This window comes from Pituophis catenifer, unplaced genomic scaffold, assembly GCF_029215685.1.
Source record: "Pituophis catenifer annectens isolate HBS135680 unplaced genomic scaffold, rPitCat1.0.hap2 SCAF_4, whole genome shotgun sequence".
NCBI classification, from domain to species: Eukaryota; Metazoa; Chordata; class Lepidosauria; order Squamata; family Colubridae; genus Pituophis; species Pituophis catenifer.
Genome location: NW_027256884.1, coordinates 105,078,537 through 105,100,677, shown reverse-complemented (window position 1 = coordinate 105,100,677; position 22,141 = coordinate 105,078,537). Strand labels below are relative to the sequence as shown.

At 42.2% G+C, this 22,141-nt stretch overlaps 2 protein-coding genes across 2 annotated transcripts; both read left to right on the top strand.

Moving 5' to 3' along the window:
- On the top strand, positions 1-2,313 carry LOC139316815 (transmembrane and coiled-coil domain-containing protein 5B-like). The gene is made up of 2 exons (XM_070943654.1): positions 1-9; positions 1,384-2,313. Exons 1-2 carry the CDS (start codon positions 1-3, stop codon positions 2,311-2,313), a joined length of 939 nt encoding a protein of 312 aa, XP_070799755.1.
- A 6,426-nt stretch (positions 2,314-8,739) lies between these two features.
- Positions 8,740-9,645, top strand: LOC139316813 (transmembrane protein 191C-like). The gene is given in 1 exon segment (XM_070943653.1): positions 8,740-9,645. A coding segment is annotated over 1 exon segment (906 nt).
- Positions 9,646-22,141: the final 12,496 nt, after the last annotated feature.

Here is a 22,141-nt window from a genome sequence, read left to right as displayed (position 1 = left end):
ATGGCAAAGGTACACACCTCCATAAGGGGTTGGGAGTCAACTGGCTAACAATAACATACACTAAGAAACATCTGTAAGAGTTAGGAGCCAAAAATTGGCTTCAGGATATCCCAGTTTGAAGGCCACGTTGACCCCAAAGATAGAAATTGATCTGGCTCAATGATTTGAGGAAGTTAACCTAAAAAGATCAACTTCATTGACCAGCAATGAAGGAGGGGAAATGGAGGGTTTGGAAGATTAGTTTTACCTTTAGGGTTATCTGTTGACTGCTTTTTTTTAATATATAGCAAACAGAGGTTGGGTTCATTGGATTGCTAGATAAACAAATTTCCACATCAGACATTTTTTAATGTGACATAGTATTTGTATCAAATATAGATGGGAAAATTTATAATTTAAATTTAAATAAACATATACATGTCTACAGTATATTTAGACATGTTTTGTAAGGGGAGGAAAACACATCAGATAATTCTGATATACATTTATCAGCATTGTCTGGATTTTCTATGTTTAACGTCAGTGTGGATGATATATTCGCTATTCGTTATCCTTTTATTTGTGCACAAGGTTTTTTTTAATTTTTATTATTAGTCTCTGATGGTTGTTAGTTTGTTTTTCCTTTTTCTTTATTTTGTATTTTAATTTGGGGAAAAAAAAATCTTTAAAACTCTTGTACATTAATTAGAAACAAAACTAGAAGCTCTGGTATCCTGTCAAAGTTCTTTCCCAAAGAACTTACCTTGAACTATTTCTTTTTATATTTTATTTATTAGATTTTTAATCCCACCTTTATTAGGAAATGAAATATCTAATGCAGGGGTGTCAAACACAAGGCCCCTGGGCTGGATCCAGCCCATGATGTGGTTTGATCCAGCCCACAGGGGCGTCCTAGAAAATGTAAAGGGGCAGCCCACGTCGCTTCAGCCCGGTCTACCTACCTTGCTTCGGCCCGGTCTACTCATTGCAAAGAGGAAACATTGAGCCTGTGTGGCTTCGGCCTGGTCTACCCTAACATGCCAGCAGTTGGGGGAGTGGTATCAAGCTGGCCACGCCCACCCAGTCAGCCACACCCAGTGAGTGGCGTCAAGCTGGCCATGCCCACTCAGTTGGCCACACCCACCCAGCCGCCCACGCCTGTATGCCTCCCCCCGAGGTTAACCACAGCCCTGATGCGTCCCTCAATGAAATTGAGTTTGACACCTCAATCTAATGCTTCTTCCTCCTCCAATTTTCCCCACCACAACAACCCTATGAGGTGGATAGGGCTGAAAGAGAGAGAGAGAGAAAGGAAATGCATCAAAGCAGGTTAGCAAATTCACCCCCCCCCCACTCCCAGGACTGAGGAGAGGGTGTGATTGTGTCTCTCCATTTCTCAAACAGCCCAGCATCCTGAAAACAACTCGGAAGCAAACAGAACCCCTGGAAGACCTCTCAGCAACCCAAAAAAGTCTCCGTCTCCAGATAGAAGAACTGAGGGGGACTTTAGCCTGCTTGGACTCTGAGAACAAGATGTTCCTCAAAGACAAGGAATGCATCAAAGAGCAGCAGAAATCTCTCCGGAACACAATGGATTACCTTAAGTCCACCATAGAACACTTGCAGATAACTGTGGAGGACATCAGAGAAAGGTTGGACCAGGCCAACACGGTGATCCAAGATTTAGCGCTGCAGAACAAGTCTTTGGTGAAAGCCAACGAAGACCTCAACCAGGAAATGCACGCCGTCACCAGCCAGGTGGCCGTCTTCAGAGACGACAAGCCTGCCCAAGAGGATAACCTCAAGGAGATGCGGAACCTTCCATCAGAGGTTCAAAAGTACCTGCATAACCTGGAGGATAAACTGGCTAAGATGGAGCACAGCTACCACGTGGAGAGGATCCATTCCAGCCAACTGAAGGAGAAAGTCACAAATCTTCAGACAGTCAGAGAAAACAGTAGGAAGCGCATCAAAGACCTGCAGAACCAACAGGACCTCTGCGTGCAGCAGGCCTCCTTGGTGAGGCTGGACCAGGAAAACCAGTTGCCAACGGGCACCCTGATGCACGAACAAGTGGAGGCCAGGCTGATGGGGGACAAGTCAAAGGAAAGGAAGGCTCTGCATTGGTTATGGACAGCAGCCAAAATTCTGATGATGTTCTTGTTTGGCTGCTCTCTATTCCTTGGCCTTGTCTTGGCGTACACACACTTTTTAAATCCGCTGTTCATCTCTGACACACTTTTGGTGCTCCTGAGTGACCAGAGTATTGACAGACTTGTCCACCATTTCTCCCCTTATCTCGACTGGAGAAATGACGCCCTTTTACCGTTTTGACAAGCAAAAGGAATCCTGGGTTGTATATTTGAAGAACCTTCATATATGTATATATGTGTGTGTGCATGTGTATGTATCTATTTATAGTTGTATATATGACTCTGCTTTTTTCTATTGTTTCATTTCCTTCTATTAGCTTTTGCTTAGTTAAAGGAAGTCAAAAATAAAAAAAATAATAATGAATTCTGCATGTTTTCCTTGTGCAACTTTCCTAGCAGGGCAGAAAATATGCTCAAGAGCAAGTCCTGGTGAGCAAACCTGGTTCTCATAGGATCCGGTTAGAACAAAAGCTCTTCTCCCTTTTTGTCCAGTTGAATGAAGGCACAACGTGCTGCTAACCCTTGCTCGTTCTCTTCTAGTATGCTCTGTTGCATGCTGAAGACTTTGGTTGATTGTGAAGGATGTGCCTTATTTGTTTTGTCTCCTGTTTTGTTAATGTGCCGGCAACTCCATATCTGTCAGACCTGCCCCATCTTAAACTCTTAAATGGAAATAATCCTTGGCTCCATTTGTTGAGAAGGGTATATAGTTTTATTAGAAGTCAAGCCAGTGGTGAAATCTGGCCGGATCGATCTGGCTCGCGCGAACCGGTAGCGCCAGCGGTGGGAGGCTCTTCCCATCCGCCAGGATGTCATTATGTCCCGTTTTTTACCCTCTGAGCATGCGCAGAAGGCTATTTGCATGCGCAGAAGAGGTGCACGCATGTGCTCCCGTACGCTCCCATTCCTGAACCAGTAGCGAAGGTAAGTGGATTTCACTGCTGAGTCAAGTGTATCACAGTAATGCAAAGTCAGATCTGAGAATTGCACGTCAAAATCCCTAAGTTCAACTTTTCCCCACCTTAGCTACATCCCACTACTTATCCCCAGGCAACGAATGAGGTTCAGGCAAGATGTTTTCCTAACAGAGAGTTCAGGCACAGTTTGGTATGCAGCTGGTATGCCTCTTGACCTTGAAGCAGCATCTGGAGGAGATACAGCATTTACTTTCGTTTTCCCCCAAGCTTTCTCTGTTACATTTCTCCATTCCCCAGAGTTCATGGCGGTCTGTCAGTGAATAGTAGCGAAGCACACACAATCATAAAGTGGCAGCTGACAACAACATCATTTATAGTTGAAATGGAATTTTGCGAGATACCAGTTTTAATGGGGACTAGGTATTTGGAGAAGTTTGGCAGGTCTGGTTCAATCTCTGTACTGATCTGACCTGGAAATACTTGCCAATATCCACCCTGGCAATCAGAAATATCTGCAGAGCATGATTAAAAAAAAAAAATCAAGATGGCAGTGTAATCGAAGCTCCATCTATTTCAAGGTTCAATTCACTTTTGACGCTCTCATCCACAATAATCTGAGTCACCTTTCCGTTTTGGACATTTGACTGTACAAATGGCTGTAGGGTTTTTTTGGTTTTTTTTTTTTTTTTTTTTTTTACATATTCTGAATAATGTGTTTTAAGGGTAGATATTCATAAGACTTCCAGCCCTGCGTACAGGATGTCAGGTTTTTAAATAATTTATAGAGTTTTCTGTCCTTTAATCAGCTGTTATCCAATAACTCACATGGTTAAGTAGCATAGCTTTATTCATTTTCTGACCTGATGGAATTGTTGAGCCTTACTGTCAAATTTTATGGTTTCTTTTGGAGATATTTATTAATAAATCAGCTTGTCCATTTAAACAGCCAAATTTGCAAGCAATGCAATAGTTGTTATACTTGTCGTTATACAACTGGTGCATAGACAGGATTTGATTGAATGAATAGGATTATCATTATCATCATGGTTATACTCAGCTATTGCCTTTTTGTCTTGCTTGTTTAGCATTAATTGTTCCAAGGCAAAAATTAAGTATTACTAAGCTTAAATGTTTAGAAGAGTAAATCAATACATATTACCTAATAGAATAAATCACTTTTCACTACCTGACTCCGTTGTTACATCCTCTAACCCTCACAGCTTCAACCTTAAACTGTCTACCATGGACCTCACCCCATTCCTAAGAAGTCCATAAAGGGCGCGTGCATAAGCGCACCAGCGTGCCTATCGTCCCTGTCCTACTGTCCCCATTTATTTGTACTCATTTCCTGTGTTCATGTCCATGTTTATACTTATATCTGTTATCTTGTACATGTTTGACAAACTAAATAAATAAAAATAAAATAAATTCAGTAGTAGGTAAAGACTGAGCACTACTACGATTTGGGGATGAATGAAGACCTAAGAAAATGCGTGATCCAAAGACCACAGGATTTCCTTATAAATCAATTCTACAGTACAGTAGAACCTCTGGTCACGAACGCTTCTGACCACAACCAAATCGGGTTCCGACCCAAAAATTCACTTTTTTTTTTCGTGGCTGATTTCCCCATCCGCACCAATTTTTTTTTATTTTTTTTTTTGTAAGCACCAAATTTCCAAAATTAGGTTCGGGTCATGACCAAATCGGGTTGCGACCAAAGTTATGGAACGAATTATGGTCGTGACCAGAGGTCCTACTGTATATATACCACCAGGAAGCACCACGAGACTGGGTTTGTCCTTGTTGGGACTCATGAGACCATCAGGAGAATGAAAATGGTCATCTGATGATGGAAGATAACATACAGGATATATTTTGCATAAAATATATATAATTTCCCTGGAGCGGGCGGTAGAAGTCATTTAAAAACATGTACATGCATATTGACATAATATAATATCTGCATCTCTCTCTGGTTGACAGCTTAAGGGAAGAAGAATTGTATATAGCCTTCTGATAAGAACAATATCACTTACATATTGCTTCATATTGTTTTAGAGCCCTCTCTAAGTGGTTTATAGAGTCAGCATATTGCCCCCAACAATCTGGGTCCTCATTTCACCGACCTCGGAAGGATGGAAGGCTGAGTCAACCTTGAGCTGGTCAGGATCGAACTCCTGGCAATGGGCAGAGTTTGCCTGCAGTACTGCATTCTAACCACTGCTCCACCACGGATCTTATAAAAAGTCTAGATATTCCTTCGTGCAACTAGTGAGTACAGGTAGTCCTTGACTTACGACTCCAATTGAGCCCAAGACTTCCATTGCTAAGCAAGACAGTTAAGTGAGTTTTGCCCCATTTTACAACCTTTTTGTCACAGTAGTTAAATGAATCACCATCACTGCCCTATACCATTTCAGACAAATAGTTGTCCAATCTCTTCTTAAAAACTCCCAGTGTTGGAGAATTCACAACTTCTGGAGGCAAGTTGTTCCACTGATTAATTGTTCTAACTGTCAGGAAATCTCTTCTTTTTAGTTCTAGGTTGCTTCTCTCCTAATGGATGGATTAGTTTCCACCCATTGCTTCTTGTCCTGCCCTCGGGTGCTTTGGAGAATAGCTTGACTCCCTCTTCTTTGTGGCAGCCCCTGAGATAACACTACTATCATGTCATTTGATTGATATGGCATAAGATCCCTATCTTAGCAGAGGGTTGGACTAGAAGACCTCCAAGGTCCCTTCCTGCTCTATGAGTCTATGATGTCTAAGACTGGATTCACATCTCCAGTGAGACTTGGTTTAGGGGCCAAGTCTGGAGCACAGGGTGTGGGACAGAATCTGTCGTCTGGCTTTGTTAATGATTCTTAAACCACTTGCAAGAATTATATCATTACAGCCCATATGATGTGCCTTATAATGATTTAATGATAGGGGAAGCTTCATTTCAGAGAAAGGCACCAGGCAATTATAAATTATGTCATCCTTGCGGAATCTTTGCACAGTATAAAAAAAAGGTCTGGTTTGTGCACTTTTAAAAAGGTAGCGTTGCGTTTTCAAAACTGACATCACAAGCAGGGGTGGGCTGCTGAGGGTTCGGGAGAACCTCTAGCTAAGATTATGTGCAGTTCGGAGAACCCCCAAATCAGTGGTGGGTTTCAAAAATTTTTACTACCGGTTCTGTGGGTGTGGGTTATTTTGTGGGTGTGGCTTGGAGGTCATGTGACTAGATGGGCATGGCTAGCTGGTCAGAGTCATTTCTGGAAGGTCCTCGCACTTATGACCAGTCCTCGCACTTACGACCCAACTCATTTGTTTGCTTTTAACACTGATCAGCTGTAGGGCGGCCCTTTGAAGCCCCGCAGCAAGAGTTTAAACAGGTTTTTTCCCTCTAGTCATCAGCTGGGACTCAGGAGGCAGCAATAGATTGGGGGTGGGACCAAATAAAAGGTAAGAAGAACGTGGGGGGTGGGTGGGTGGGAGGGCGGGGGGAAGAACCGGTTCGGTGACATCATATCATCACCGCTACCGGCTGGAACGAACCGGACCGAACCGGGAAGAACCCACCACTGATCTGAACCTTTTGGCCAAAATAAAGCTTTTTCTGATTTTGAAATTCATCTCTTATTTTTCTGCGACAGTGGGAGGGCGCAACCTCATAAGTATTGTGATGTGCCTGTAGCTTAAAGCTTCATTTGTGGTCAAGACCAGTGAAAATTTGCTCCTTTCTGATCTAATCAATATTTGTGTATAAGAGTTAGGAACTCTGTCAGGGAAAAGCATAAAATTATGCCCTTGTAAATAAATTCTAAGTAAACCTAGAACTAATTTCCTGACAGTGAGAGCAATAAATCAGTGAAATGGTTTGCCTCCAGAAATTGTGGGTGGCTCCATCACTGGAGGCTTTAAAGAAGAGACTGGACAGCCATTTGTCTGAAATGGTATAGGGTTTCCTGCTTGAGCAGCGGGTTCGAATAGAACAGGGGTCCCCAACAGTGGTAGGTTTCAAATTTTTTTACTACCAGTTGTGTGGGCGTGGCTTGGTGGGCATCGCATGTCTTGGTGGGCATGTCTTGGTGGGCGTGGCAGGGGAAGGATATTGCAAAATCCCCATTTCCTCCCCATCAGCTGGGACTTGGGAGGCAGAGAATAGATGGGGGCGGGGCTAGTCAGAGGTCGTATTTACCGGTTCTCTGAACTACTCAAAATTTCCTCTACCGGTTCTCCAGAACTGGTCAAAACCTGCTGAATACCACCTCTGACCTACAACCATCTGAAGTCCTGCTGTTGAATTTACACCTGACACTCTTGTCTCAGACGATCCCCTATAAGTCAATAGAGTTACTTGTTTTATTCATTGACTCTTAAATTCTTGTTTTTTTCTTCACACAGAAAACAAAGAACTATGATTTAAGCCCCGCCTAAGACTCTTACCACAAACTATACTATGGTAAGGAGCATCTCTTGTGCCTTTCAGAGACCTCAACTGGGCCTGGTTTATTTTTTGTTTTGTTTTTTACACCAAGATCACCAATTATGTTAAAAGGATAATTTTCTTCGTAATATATCTTCCAACCTTGCAGCTTTATCCTCCAAATTTGCAGCTGACAGTATGCTGGACTATATTTTTTGCTGTATATTGTCCTTCCAACACCAAACTGTCCTCGAAACAGACAGATATCTGGACCCTTATTTCTTTTCTCTATATAGATAATGTTTCTTGTGTATCTCAAAGGCAACTTTTTATTGGAAATATGACTCATATTTCGACTTGATGACTTACAACCTAGACCCAGAGTGGAAAACTATGGCTCCCTTTACAACCTGTAGACTTCAACTCCCAGAATTGAATTCAACTGCCATGCTGGTCTAAGAATTCTGGGAGTTGAAGTCCACAGATCATAAAAGGACCATAGTTGTTTACCCCTGATCCACAGAAACCCCTAAAGATGGTTGGTATTGGATGTGTAGAACTATTCCTGAGCCAGCCATCTTTAGGGGTTTGTCTAGATCAGAGGTGGGCAACTATGGCCCCTTTACAACCTGTGGACTTCAACTCCCAGAATTGAATTCAACTGCCATACTGGTCTAAGAATTCTGGGAGTTGAAGTCCACAGGTCATAAAAGGACCATAGTTGCTTACCCCTGATCTACAGAAACCCCTAAAGATGGTTGGTATTGGATGTGTAGGACTATTCCTGAGCCAGCCATCTTTAGGGGTTTGTCTAGGTCAGAGGTGGGCAACTATGGCCACTTTACAACCTGTGGACTCCAATTCCCAGAATCCCTGTTAGCATGATAGAGCTGGCTTGTAACAAAGCCTACACAAAGCGATTCAGATGGACTAGATTTGGTTGAAGTTAATGCATGTCTCACTTGCAAAAACATGTTTAATAATTTACTAATGAATTAAAAGGCCAGGCCCTGATGTGTAGGATGACTGTTGTTGTTTTTTCCAAACTCCATGTCGAAGCCAAAGCAGCCATTCTTAATGACATCATGGGCTTCTCCTAACCTCATTGGCTGGAGGTTGCCATGGCAAATGTCAACATTTCTAGCACTGTTGATTCTTTTAGACAGCAGCACTGCAAGACCCAGTTCAAAATACCTGGATTGGAAGAAAAGCGACTCCAAAATTATTTTATTTAGTATTTATTTAAAAAGGGGGGCAAGATCAGAAAAAGCAGACAATGTCATTGGAGGATCTCTCGGCAAACAATAGGAATCTCCGTCTCCAAGTAGAGGAGCTGAGAGAGAACATAGCCAGCTTGGACTCCGAGAACCAGGAGTTTCTCCAAGACAAGGAATACATCAAAGAGCAGCATAAGTGTCTTCGGGAGACAGTGAATCACCTTAAGACCTCCATGGAACACCTGCAGAAAACTGTGGAGGACATCAGAGAAAGTTTGGATCACGTCAACATGGCAATCCACGAATTAGCGCTGCAGAACAAGTCTTTGGTGAAAGCCAACAACGACCTCAACCAGGAAATGTACGAGGTCACCAGCCAAGTGGCCGTCTTCAAAAACGACAAACCTACCCACGAGAATGACCTCAAGGAGATGTGAAACCTTCCGTCGGAGGTTCACAAGTACCTGCGTAACCTGGAGGATAAACTGTCCGAGATGGAGCACAACTACCGCATGGAGAAAACCCAATCCGGCCAACTGAAGGAGAAAGTCACGGCTATTCAGAGAGCCAGAGAACACCTGAGGAACCGCATCAAAGACCTGCAGAAACAACAGGATCTCTGCGTGCAGCAGGCCACGTTTATGCGGCTGGACCAGGAGAACCAGGTGCCAACAGGCATCCTGATGCATGAACTTGTGGAAGCCAGGCTGGTGGGAGTGGCCCGGGACGGGTCAAAGGAAAGGAAGGTTCTGCGTTGGTTATGGGTGGCAGCCAAAATTCTGATGATGTTGCTGTTTGGCTGCTGTCTAATCCTTGGCCTTGTCTTGGCATACACTCACTTTTTTAATCCGTTGTTCATCTCTGAGACACTTGTGGTGCTCCTGAGTGACCAGAGCATTGAGAAACTTGTGCACCAATTCTCCCCGTATCTTGTACAGAGAAACGATGGCCTTTTACCATTTTGAGAAATGAAATTCTCTCTCTCTCTTCCTTGACTTACTCCCTAGGATGCAAGTAGAAGAGCATACCTGATAATTGAATTTGGTGGATAGCAAAAATGGATTCTGTGTCTTGGTCTCCAGGGTTGGAAACATATGATTAATCCATAGATATATGTATATAGATCTTTTTTCTATTGTTGGCCCTATCTTTTTTTTTTTTGTATTGTTTTGTTGTTTCTTCTTTTGGCTTTTGCTTAATTAAAGACAATCAAAAATAAACATTGTGTTTTCCTTCTACAGCATATCTCCAATCTCTGGCCGGCTCCCGAGTGGGGTGGGAATGGAGATTTTGCAATATCCTTCCCCCAGGAGTGGGGAGGGAATGGGGATTTTGCTGTATCCTTCCCCTGCCAGGCCCCACCAAGCCACGCCCACCAAACCATACCACGTCCACCAAGCCACGCCCACAGAAAAAAAATTTGGATTTCACCACTGGTGGGCGGGGCTACATTCTATGTATAAGACACACCCAAATTTTCACCCTCTTTTCAGGGGGGGAAGTGCGCCTTATACTCCGAAAAATAAGGTACATACCACATCACAGTGCTTTACAGCCCTCTCTAAGAGGTTTACAGAGTCAGCCTATTGCCCCCCAGCAATCTGGGTCAAATGCTTTATTGGAAGGGTGCAAGAGAGACAGAGAGGTGGGTTGAAGCTGGGGGTGGCAGATAAGTGAAAAATAGTGTGGAAAAAATGGGTTCTTTATTAAACCCAAAGTCCCAACCCAGAGGGTTATGGAAAAAAAGCAAGAGAAGGCAGCATTTGATCTATTGGTTAAGGCAGAGGTGTTAAAATGGCGGCCTGTGGGCTGGATGCATCATACGTAGGCCATACCCACCCCAGCTCCGTGAAGGGAAAAATCGTCGTGAAACATCATGTGATGGCAACATGATGCCGCGAGTTTGACCCTCGTGACTTAAAGTGCTGGCTTAGAAACCAGGAGACAGTGACTTCTAGTTCTGCATTAGGCATGAAAGCCAGGTGGACTTTGGACCAATTATCAGGAGGCTGGGAATTATAGTCCCACTTTAGGCATGAAAGCCAGTTGGGTGATCTTGGAACAGTCCTTCTCTCCCAGTCCAACCCACCTCATAGGGTTGTTCTTATGGGGACAATAGGGGAAGGAAGTTGTGACCCATAGGTGATATGACCCAGCTGAGCCCCTCTGCAAATTGTGCCTGATTTTCATATAGGTTGTTCCTTGGGGTGGCCTTTTACCCTTTGCATACCAACCACCCTTGCAGCTCAGTTGTCCACGCATGCGCAAAGGCTTCTGCACATGCGCAGAGGCTTAAAATGTCACAAAAAAGTGACATCATGATGTCCACGGGGGTGGGCGGAGCCTCCCGCAGCTGCCGCTACCAGTTCACCTGAGCCGGATAGAACCGGCTGAATTTCACCCCTGCTGCAACTCCATAAGGATGATGCCAGCAATCGGCATTGCAAAGGTTAAGAACCATCACAGCTTACCTGACACCGCCAGGTTGTCGGCTTGTACAGGAGCCAAGCTAATGGACAGGAACTCTGTCCCATAGAGATTAGGGATGGGAACGCAGCATTGGGCCACTTTCAGGGGGCTGGAAGGGTGTCCGATGTCCGTCAACACAACGAGGCCACCCGAGGAGAAACGGGCAATCAGTGGCGTCTCTCTAGAGCCGACTCCTGCACACCAGCTCAGCCCCTCTGTCTGGGCCCAAAGGGTCCGAGCCTCCTCGAGAGCTCCCAGAATCCCCTGCTGTTGCTGGAAATCCACAAGGAACAGCTGCCCCTTGGCACCACACACTACAGCGGTGGCTTCATCCAAGAAGTCCAGACTGGCAATTTTATCAGGGCTGGCAGAGGCTGGAGGAGGAAAGAAAGGATTGAGTTGGGCTGTGGGAGAGAATTCTGCCACGAGAAACTGGAGTTCACATGATCCCTCCCCAAAAAAGCTAACTTTGAGCCAATCATGAGGAAACGATGGGTTCTAGTCTCTCTTTAGGCATGAAAGCCAGCTGGATAACTTTTGGGCAATCACCAGGAGGCTGTGAATTCAAGTTCCACATTAGGTGAGAAAACCGGCTGGATGACTTTGGGCCAATCACCAGGAGACTCTGAGTTCTAGTCAGTGTTTCTCATTATATTACTGCTGGTTTGCCCCGCTTTGTGCACGTGCGCGGCCAGTTCGCGCACCTGCCTTCCGCATAAGCAGTTTGCTTGCGTGCGCACCTTCTGCGCATGCCCCTGACCTCAAAAACGTGCCTAAGTAGGATGGCATAGAGCCAGGGCAGGTAGGCCCAATTCTGCTACCAGTTCGGGCAAATGGTCCAAACCGGCTGAATACCCCCTCTGGTTCTAGTCCTGCCTTAGATAGAAGAGTCGGATGGATGACTTTGGCCTAGTCACTCTCTCTCAGCCCAATCCACCTCAAAGGATTGTTGTGGAGAAAATAGGTGAAAGAAAGTTTGTTCTCGTGAGTTATGTATAAAGTAATAAAGGTAGGATAAGAATCAAATAAATAAATAAATCCATAAATCATACATTTATAAATCCCCTCCCTGTTTCCTTGACTTTAATTTGAGATCAAAAAGCATTTATATCTCAGAGGATCTCTCATGGACTATGAATGCTAACATGCTTGTGAAGAAGGCACAGAAGAGGCTGTACTTCCTGAGAATGCTCAGGAAGATAAATCTATCTCAGCATCTACTTCTGTCCTACTATCGCAGCACCATTGAGAGTGTCCTGACATACGGCATTCTTGCATGGTATGGGAGCAGCTCTGTAGCGGACAGAAAAGCTCTACAGAGAATCATTAAAACTGCCCAGAATATCATCAGACTCCAGCTACCAGCCCTGGATGACATCTTCGAATCTCGCTGTTTGAGGAAGTTGCATAACATTCTCAGAGACTCCTCTTCCCATCCTGCTTACAATCTTTTTGGACTGTTGCCTTCTGGCAGAAGATACAGAACAATTAAAACTCAGACCACACGTCTTCTGAATAGTTTTTATCCCAGAGCAATAATTGCACTCAACAATGAACTAAAGGGCCTCCATCAGTGAGCTGTTGGACAGTATTACTTGGTCTGTTGTGTGGATGTTTAGGTGGTTTAAGGGTGGGGAATTTGTGGTGGGTGGGGGTGTGTTTGGGGATTGTTATGTGTGTTGGACCTGGTCTTTGGGTATTAAGTGAATTTCATTGTATGTGTATACTGTGTATACACGTACAATGACAATAAAGTAGTTATTATTATTATTATTATTATTATTATTATTATTATTATTATTATTAAAATGAGGAGCAGAAATAAGGAAAAAAAAACAGTATCTCTTTCTATTTCTAACCCTTTGGGAAGTTCTCTTCCTAAGCAAGGATTTTGAAGAGGATTTTCAAACAAACTACCTACCAGCCACCCAAGGACTTTTCTCCAATTCAATTTCCGTCATTTGGAGATTGCAGATTCTTTGCCCGTGGAGGACGCAGGCCGGTTTGGCACAGCTGGTTGCAATTTTGGACCAGGAAGTATCTTCTGTCTTTGTGGGAGAGATGACACTCAGTAGCTTAATCACATCTAGAGTGGGGGAGAGGAAGAAATAAAAATTTCCACAAGACTTCATTTCTATTATAAATAGTCCTCGACTTATGAACACAATTGGGACCTGAACTTCCTTTGTTCAGGAAAGTGCTTGTTCAGTGAGACACGCTCAATTTTACGATACTTTTTGCAATGGTTGTTAAACAAATTACTGCAATTGTTAAGTGAATCACATGGTCATTAAGCAAATCCATTGACTTTACTTGTCGGAAGCTGTCTGGCAAAGTCACAAAATGACAATCACGTTACCCTGGGACACCACAAACTGTTATAAATACACACCAGCTGCCAAGCATCCAAATTTGGATTACGTGACTTTGGGGATGCTGCGATGGCCATAAGTGCAAAGAGCGGTTGTAGATCACTTTTTTCAGTGTCATTGTAACTTTGAATGATCGCTAAACAAACGGTTGTAAATTAAAAACTGCCTGTAGTTTCCAAAGCATCACTTTTCTCCAAATTCTCTCCTTTTAGAAATCGTAGCTCAGCCTATTTCTCCTGGGTATTCTACTGGGTGCCTGGCTGAAATCATACTGGCATCAAGAAAAGTGCCAGCCTCTGGTACTACATATAAGGAAAACCTGTACAAAATGTTTTATAGGGGGCACTTACCACCGGCCAGATTAGCCAAAATGTTTAAAAACATATCCGCTAAATTTTGGAAATGTAATCAAACTCCGGGTACATATTATCACATGTGGTGGACATGTCCAAAAGCAAAAAAATTTTGGATGAAAATACATACGTGGTTAAAATGTTAAGGCAGTATACAGATTATAAACCAGAATTATTTTTGTTAGGAATATTACCAGAGAAATATGATAAAGGGAATGTATATATAATTTTACATGTTTTGACAGCAGCAAGAATTGTATTTGTGCAACACTGGAAAAACGAGGAAACACCCACAGAAGAAATAATTTAAAAAATACTAGACTGTGAAGAAATGGATAGACTAAGACTGAAGATAAAAGAAAAGGCACAAAATATTTTTGAACTTGGGACTTCTTTTACCAATGGTTAGATAATAGAGGTAGAAACTAGGAATTATGTAAACAAACTGACTCAGACAGTACGCTGTTCACTAAGCACTTATTGCATACAAAGAGAAAATATATAAATAAAATTTATTTTAAAAAAGAAGAAGACAAAAGTGCCAGCTTCTGAGCACTGGTGAGCTGCACCTTTGTCTCTAAATCAAGAATTATAAGAGGAAGATTAGAGGAAAAGCAATTTCTGTTTTGTGTGTGTGTGTCTTCAAAGGATGGCAAAGATGTCAGAAATATACAAACATCATCAAACCTCTGTATCATCAAAACAGAACGGGGGGTTGGACTACATGATCTACAAGGTCCCTTCCAACTCTGTTAATCTGTAAAACTTTGTAAAACCCAGATATTCCTTCAAAATTCACAGAATTAGCATTGTTTGTGCCAGTGTGTCTCATAGTTAGCTGGGGAATTCTGGGACTTGAAGTCCACTCATTTTTGAGTTTCTAACACTGGTTTATGCTAACAGTTGTGAGGAATTTACATTATGGAAAAGGACCCGGGGTGTCTTCTTTAGAAGAGCAACTAATTAAATTGTGGGAGCGAGAAAACTTTTCATCCTTATCCCTGCAAACTGTGAGTGGGGTCTGGCCATCCTAAAATTGAAACCCAGTTGGGAAGGACAGTAGTTTTTTGGACACAAACCTGCTTTCATCTGCTTCGATTCACCAAACCTGCAGTGTGCTGTCCAGTAGCCCACTGGTTACCAACAAGCTGAAAGCACAAATCAAGAAGAAACAAAGCAGTGAAAATAATTCCCTCTCCATAACACAAAAGATCCACTTTAAGATGGGTGGATTTCAACTCCCAAAATTCTGGAAGTTGAAGTCTACACATCTTAAAAGTTTGTGAGGTTGAGAAACGCTGCTATAAAAAGGCTAAACTGAGTTGGTGGGTCAGGATGTTGGTGGGAATACAATAAAATACACCGTCCCACTAAGATCCAACGTGGGTTTTCCTTGGTTGCATATCTCTCAAAGCCATCCAAACTTTAACAATCCTCAGATCTTGCGGCAATGAATTCCAAAGGCAATGATGCGGCAGAGAGTAACTAGGGCCAATATTATTCAGAAATATGTGAACGTGGCAACGATTTCAGATTAACCTGAGCTTTGAGTTCAGAAAACAGTGGGAAAACAACTTATCTGTTTTATAATGACTCACTTCCGTCCCATGAAACATGAGAATTTGGTGACCTTCTGAAGAGGCCCCAGAAAGATTTGACATGGTGTCTATTGAATTCACAGAGGGCCATGGAGATTCATGCTAGGTATCCTTGAACCAGGATGAGAATGACAGAAAACAGATAAGACACACAGAAGGAATGTGCAGTAACTGAGGTAACCTTGGAGTCCTTATTTCTCTGTGCACTTTATCAAAACTTCTATGGCAATGTTTCTTTTTATGAAGACTACAACTCTTGCTTCAGATTAGTAACAGCAAAAGGCTGGGGAAGCACAGATAGTCCTCATCTTACAACCACAACTGAAACCAAAATTTCTGTTGCTAAATGAAAACATTTGTTAAGTGAATTCCCCCCCACATTTTGCAATCTTTCTTGCCACAGTTGTTAAGTGAATCACTGCAGTTGTTCAGTTAGTAACGCAGGTTGTTAAGTGAATCTGGCTTCCTCACTACCTTTGCTTTTCAGAAGGTAGCAAAAGGTGCTCAGCCATGACCCTAGGACACTGCAACCAACATAAACACTAGTCAATTGCCAAGCATCTGAATTTTAATCACGTGATCATGAGGAGGTTGCAACAGTTGTATGTGTGAAAAACAATCCTAAATCACCTTTTTTTATTACCATTGTAACCTCGGTCACTAAATGAACTGTTATTTACCTGTAACTTTAGGCTTGCTGATTATGAATGTTCATGCTTACATCATCTATTACCTACCCTATTTCCCTGAAAATAAGACCTCCCCAGATAATAAACCCAATCAGGCTTTTGAGCGCATGCACTAAAATAAGCCTTCCCTAAAAATATTTAAATGCACGTGCAGCTGGTCCCTGCCATTTCCTCTGGTTGCTTGCCGTGCAAACAACATGAGATGAGGAGGCGAGGCGGGGGGGGGAGGGAGACGGGAAAATGCCCCCCCACGCCCTTACCTAATGGCCATTCCTGCAACCCTAGCCACCACACCCCTTCTGTCATGCTAATGGCCGCCGCAAAAACCATTAGTGAAGAAGAGGGAAGCGATGGCAGTGACGGGACATCCGGTCACTGCAGCGTGGCCGCAGTGATGGCATGGTGCAGAGTCCTGGGAAGCATGGCTGGAAGCGTGTGCACGGCCTCAGGGGTGAACAGCTGATGACCGGCAGCAGCCATGAGGTGACAAGAGCTTATTTCGGGGGTCAAAAGAAAATAAGATCCTGTCTTATTTTCAGGGAAATACGGTATGTATATGTGTGAGTGTACCATTTTTTCCTCCTTTTCTGAAATATATCAATATGAGAGCATTCTTTGGTCCGTAGGAGTTCCTACAGTGCACAGTGTTAAATAAATACTATAGAAAGCCTTGATTATTGGTTTTTCGGGTCTCTGTTTGATTGTACATTAGTATCCTAATGAGGCCTGCAGTGGCGCAGTGGTTAGAATGCAGTACTGCAGGCTACTTCTGCTAACTGCCGGCTGCCTGCAATTTGGCAGTTCGAATCTCACCAGGCTCAAGGTTGATTCAGCCTTTCGTCCTTCCAAAGTGGGTAAAATGAGGACCCAGATTGTTGGGGGCAAGAGGCTGACTCTGTAAACTGCTTAGAGAGAACTGTAAAAGCACTGTGAAATGGTATATAAGTCTAAGTGCTATTGCTATCCTGAATGCTTCAGAACCTAAAAATCACAGTCCCATCATCCACATCAAGGCTGTGTGCAATGTGAGATACTCATCAGTGTATTCACAAAAGACCACTATAGCACTTTTACTTTAAGGACAAAAATGGAAGGATACTTCAATGGAGGAATAGTTGCAAAAGCTGATGGAGTTAACCGAGATAAATTAACCGCTTTGATCAAAGAAAATAAAAACACAAATATTTTTGTTTCTACTTGGAAACCGCTTCTGGATTTTGTGCTTGAGGTGGGAAAAAATGAAACTTTGATTTTGGGTTTTACTGATTAGATAGATGTGTTGTTACAGAAATTGCTAGTTTATAAAGGTAACGGTAAAGGTTCCCCTCGCAATATGTGCTAGTCGTTCCTGACTCTAGGGAGCGGTGCTCATCTCTGTTTCAAAGCCGAAGAGCCAGCGCTGTCCGAAGACGTCTCCATAGTCATGTGGCCGGCATGACTAAACGGCTCACAGAACATTGTTACCTTCCCACCAAAGGTGGTCCCTATTTTTCTACTTGCATTTTTTTACGTGCTTTCGAACTGCTAGGTAGGAAGAAGCTGGGACAAGTAACGGGAGCTCACCCAGTTATGTAGCACTAGGGATTCGAACTGCTGAACTGCCAACCTTTCGATCGACAAGCTCAGAGTCTTAGCCACTGAGCCACCCTTGACTAGTTTATACTACTATGTAAAAGTAAAAAGTTAAGGTTCGACGCAGGGGTAAAATCCAGGAGGTTCTGACAGATTCTGGAGAACCGGTAGCGGAAATTTTGAGTAGTTCGGAGAACCGGCAAATACCACCTCTGGCTGGCCCCAGAGTGGGATGGGAATGGGGATTTTGCAATATCCTTCCCACAGGAGTGGGGTGGGAATAGAGATTTTGCAGTATCCTTCCCCTGCCAAACTGGTCTCTGGAGTTATGCCCAAACTGGTCTCTGACAAGCAATGTCCATGGGGAGAGATCCTTATACTCCATGGGGAGTATAAGACGCACCTTTCCCCCCCAAAAAAGAGGGTGAAAATCTGGGTGCGTCTTATACTCCAAATGTAGCACCGCCCAGCTTCTCAAATGGAGGTTTCAGAGGCTGAAAAAAGCATAAAAATAGAAGCTTCAGAAAAGAAGCCCCCAAACAGAGCTTCAGAAAAAAAGCCCCCAAAAGAAGCCCTTTTCTGAAGTTTTTTTAAAGCTTTACCTTTTCTGAAGATTTTTTAAGAAAAAATCTCTTTTCTTAAAGAGATATGCTTTAAAGAAAGTTTTAAAATGTTTAAATTAGAATTTTAAAAGGGGAGGCTGATGAACAATTTTTAAAAGAGGAGTTAAAGAGGGTGAGGGAGTTTTGAATCTTGTAGCAAGTTAGCATATTTTAGCTTATGTTTAGTTTAATGCTATACCCTGTTTTTGCTCTGGGAAGTCAGGGGTGGGGGGGGGAGAGGGGGGTTGAAGTTTGTGTGGGGATAAAATGGTTGTCTAATTTTTAATATAATTAAAAGATAGATTAAGGTATTAATAGAGAAGTAAGAAAAATGGGAGAAATGTTATAATAAAGGGAATGACAATATTAAGATATGATAAATATTGGAGGAGTAAAAAGAAGATTTAAAAGATGTATTCAGAAGATATATTGAATGATTGATTATGTATTATTTGTTTGTTTGTTTACAATATTAAGATATGATAAATATTGGAGGAGCAAAAAGAAGATTTAAAAGATGTATTCAGAAGACATTGAATGATTGATTATGTATTGTTTGTTTGTTTGTTTGTTTATAAAATAAAAAAAACTTTAAAAAAAAAAGAAAAGAAAAAAAAAGAAGTCCCCAAACAGAACTTCAGAGGCTTTTTTCCTGAAGCTCTGTTTCAGAGGCTTTTAGAGGCAGAAAAAAAAGCAAAAAAAACCCCCATAGTATAATACTATGATGGCAAACCTATGGCATGCGTGCCAGAGATGGGACACAGCACCCTTTTTGATGGCATGCGAGCCGTCGTCCCAGTTCAGCTCTGCTGCGCATGTGCGCGCACTTCCCGCTGGCCAGCTGGTCTTCAGGTCTCTCTGCCGTGCATGCGCGGGGGGCAGGGCATGTGCAGGGAGCTGCGTGTGCATGCATTTGGGAGCGGGGTACATGCACAGAAGAGCAGGGGAGCATATGTGGGAGCCATGCGCACATGTGCAGTGGGGGTGGGGCACATGCAGGGGGCCACGCACGCATGCGCTGGAGTGGGGCACATGCATGGGGACAGCACACACATTGCATTTTGGGGGTTCAGGCGAGCACGTGCGCATTTGAGTGTGCGTGCGTTTTGGGCACTCAGTCCGGAAAAGGTTAGCCATTACTAGTATAATACAATGAACATACAAATACAAAATGTACCAGTGTAGAGGACAAATAATAAGGACATTTCTTCTTTACAATACTTCACTTTTCAACAAAGAAAGCTTTTGTCAACAAAAGAACTAGTTTAAGAGTCATTCACGTGTATATCTGCATGCCAGAGAATCAATTACAATATCAAATTGCTCCAATTAATTACTGGGACAGTTGTACTGGAAATGAAGTGATCATGGATGCATAGGTATTAGACAATCAGATTGACTTTTAAGGTGGGATGTCTCCTCCTGGCCTCCTAAGAAAACATAAAAAGGGCCATTTGCACCACACATTTCATAATTTAAACTTCTTACCATGTGATACAACTCAAGAAAACAAATATTATCTGAGTCAAAATCAGGCCATCAAATCTACTAGAATACCCTGAGTAATTGTTTCTTATTCTTCAGTAATCCTGAAGTGATTTGGACAGCAAATCTTGGTTTTAGAAGATTCCCAACATAATGGGCTATTCCACAATTGATCTCTGGATTTCTTAGTTTGTTTGTTTTACACTTGCTAATCAAAATGGGAGCTAAATGAAAATGTACTTGTAGCATTCCTTTCTCGCATAATTGATGGAAGACCCAACCCCAATCAGGCTGCATATTTTTAAGTATCAGGAAATCCAAACAAAAACCAAAATACATTAACTTCAAAAGAAACCAAAGTTACTAGCCAAAATGGCCTCTCAGGACAGATCTGCATTTTTCAGATGTCTGTACCACCCAGAGACTTGATAAATAAACTTGATAAATAATATAAATAAATTTGATAAATAAATAAACTTGATAAATTCTAAAACTAAAATCCTATGGCATATCCGGACCCCTACAAACAGACAACAAGTGGTCAAAAGAGGGAGTGCCCTATCAAATCCTGTACCTGTTAATAGCAGTGTCCCCCAAGGCAGCGTTCTAGGACCAACACTCTTCATACTATACATAAATGACCTTTGCGATCATATTATAAGCAACTATGTTCTCTTCGCCGATGATGTAAAACTATTTAACACCACCGACAATGCTGCTTTCTTTCAAAAAGATCTTGACTTTGTGTCGGAATGGTCAAACAATTGGCAACTCCAAATCTCAACCAACAAATGCTCTGTCTTACACATTGGTAAAAAGAATCAGAACACAAAATACAAGCTGAGTGAACACAACCTTGTAGATGACCCTCACTCTGTCAAGGACCTTGGAGTACTCATATCTAATGATCTAAGTGCCAAAGCCCATTGTAACAACATTGCCAAAAAGGCATTAAGAGTTGTAAGCCTAATCTTGCATAGCTTCTCCGGTAATATTACACTACTAACCAGAGCATACAAAACATTTGCTAGACCAATTTTTGAATACAGCTCATCTGTCTGGAACCTGCACTGCATATCGGACATAAATACAATTGAGAGAGTCCAGAGATATTTTACGAGAAAAGTCCTCCATTCCTCTAACCACAATAAAATACCTTATGGCACCAGACTCCAAATTTTGGGCTTAGACAATTTAGAACTACACCGACTTCGGTCTGACCTAAGCATAGCACATAAAATTATCGGCCACAATGTCCTACTTGTCAATGACTACTTCAGCTTTAACCACAACAATACATGAGCACACAATAGATACAACTTAAAGTGAACCGCTCCAAACTCAACTGCAGAAAATACGACTTCAGTAACAGAGTGGTCAATGCCTAGAATGCACTACTTGACTCTGTAGTTTCATCCCAAAACCCCCCAAATTTTAACCTAAGACTGTCTACTGTTGACCTCACCCCATTCCAAAGAGGTCTGTAAGGGCCGTGCATAAGAGCACCAGCATGCCTACCGTCCCTGTCCTAATGTTCCCTTTATTTGTATTCATTTTATGTATTCAATTCATGCTTATATATATTATCTAATATGTACTTGACAAATAAAATAAAATAAATAAATAAATAAATAAAATAAATAAATAAATAAATAAATAAATAAATAAATAAATAAATAAATAGCAGCAGATTGATGCATTGTACAAATGGATGTACCAGTGACACATGATGGGTTCAGGTAAATGTTCAATGACATTCTTGGCCCAGATGGCACAATATACATATACGTGATTTTCAGAAAAGTGGTTTTGAGTAGGCTTGTATGATAGTTTGGTTTCAGTTTTTAAAAGATGCTTTGGGATACATAAGGACATAAATGTATTAGTTATGTGTAATCTTTAAAGTATCTGCAGCTTTTCTCAGGATTACCTTTTACCTCCATGATCCAGAGAAAAGATGCAATTGCTTTAAAGAGTTGCAACCTAGTGCTACATTGGGACTTGTGTGTACTCCAAACCATCTTTTCTACATTATCTCCCAACCACTGAACAGCCCAGCTGATGAGCAGATAAAGGAGCATTTTAAACATTCCTACAAATCCTTCTTCTAACCTTTTCTCTCTCTCAGTGTGTTATTTTCCCCACAAGCATCTTATTTGAGAAAAAATAGTGGCTGGAATAAAAGGACTAAACCATATTCATTATTGGATCTGCCCAACAAATAGCATGCATTCTTCTTCCACTAGTACAATTCAAAATTCTTTTTTCTTTGATCATCAAAACTTTAGTTTCTGTAGAAATCATACTTTATTACAGCATAA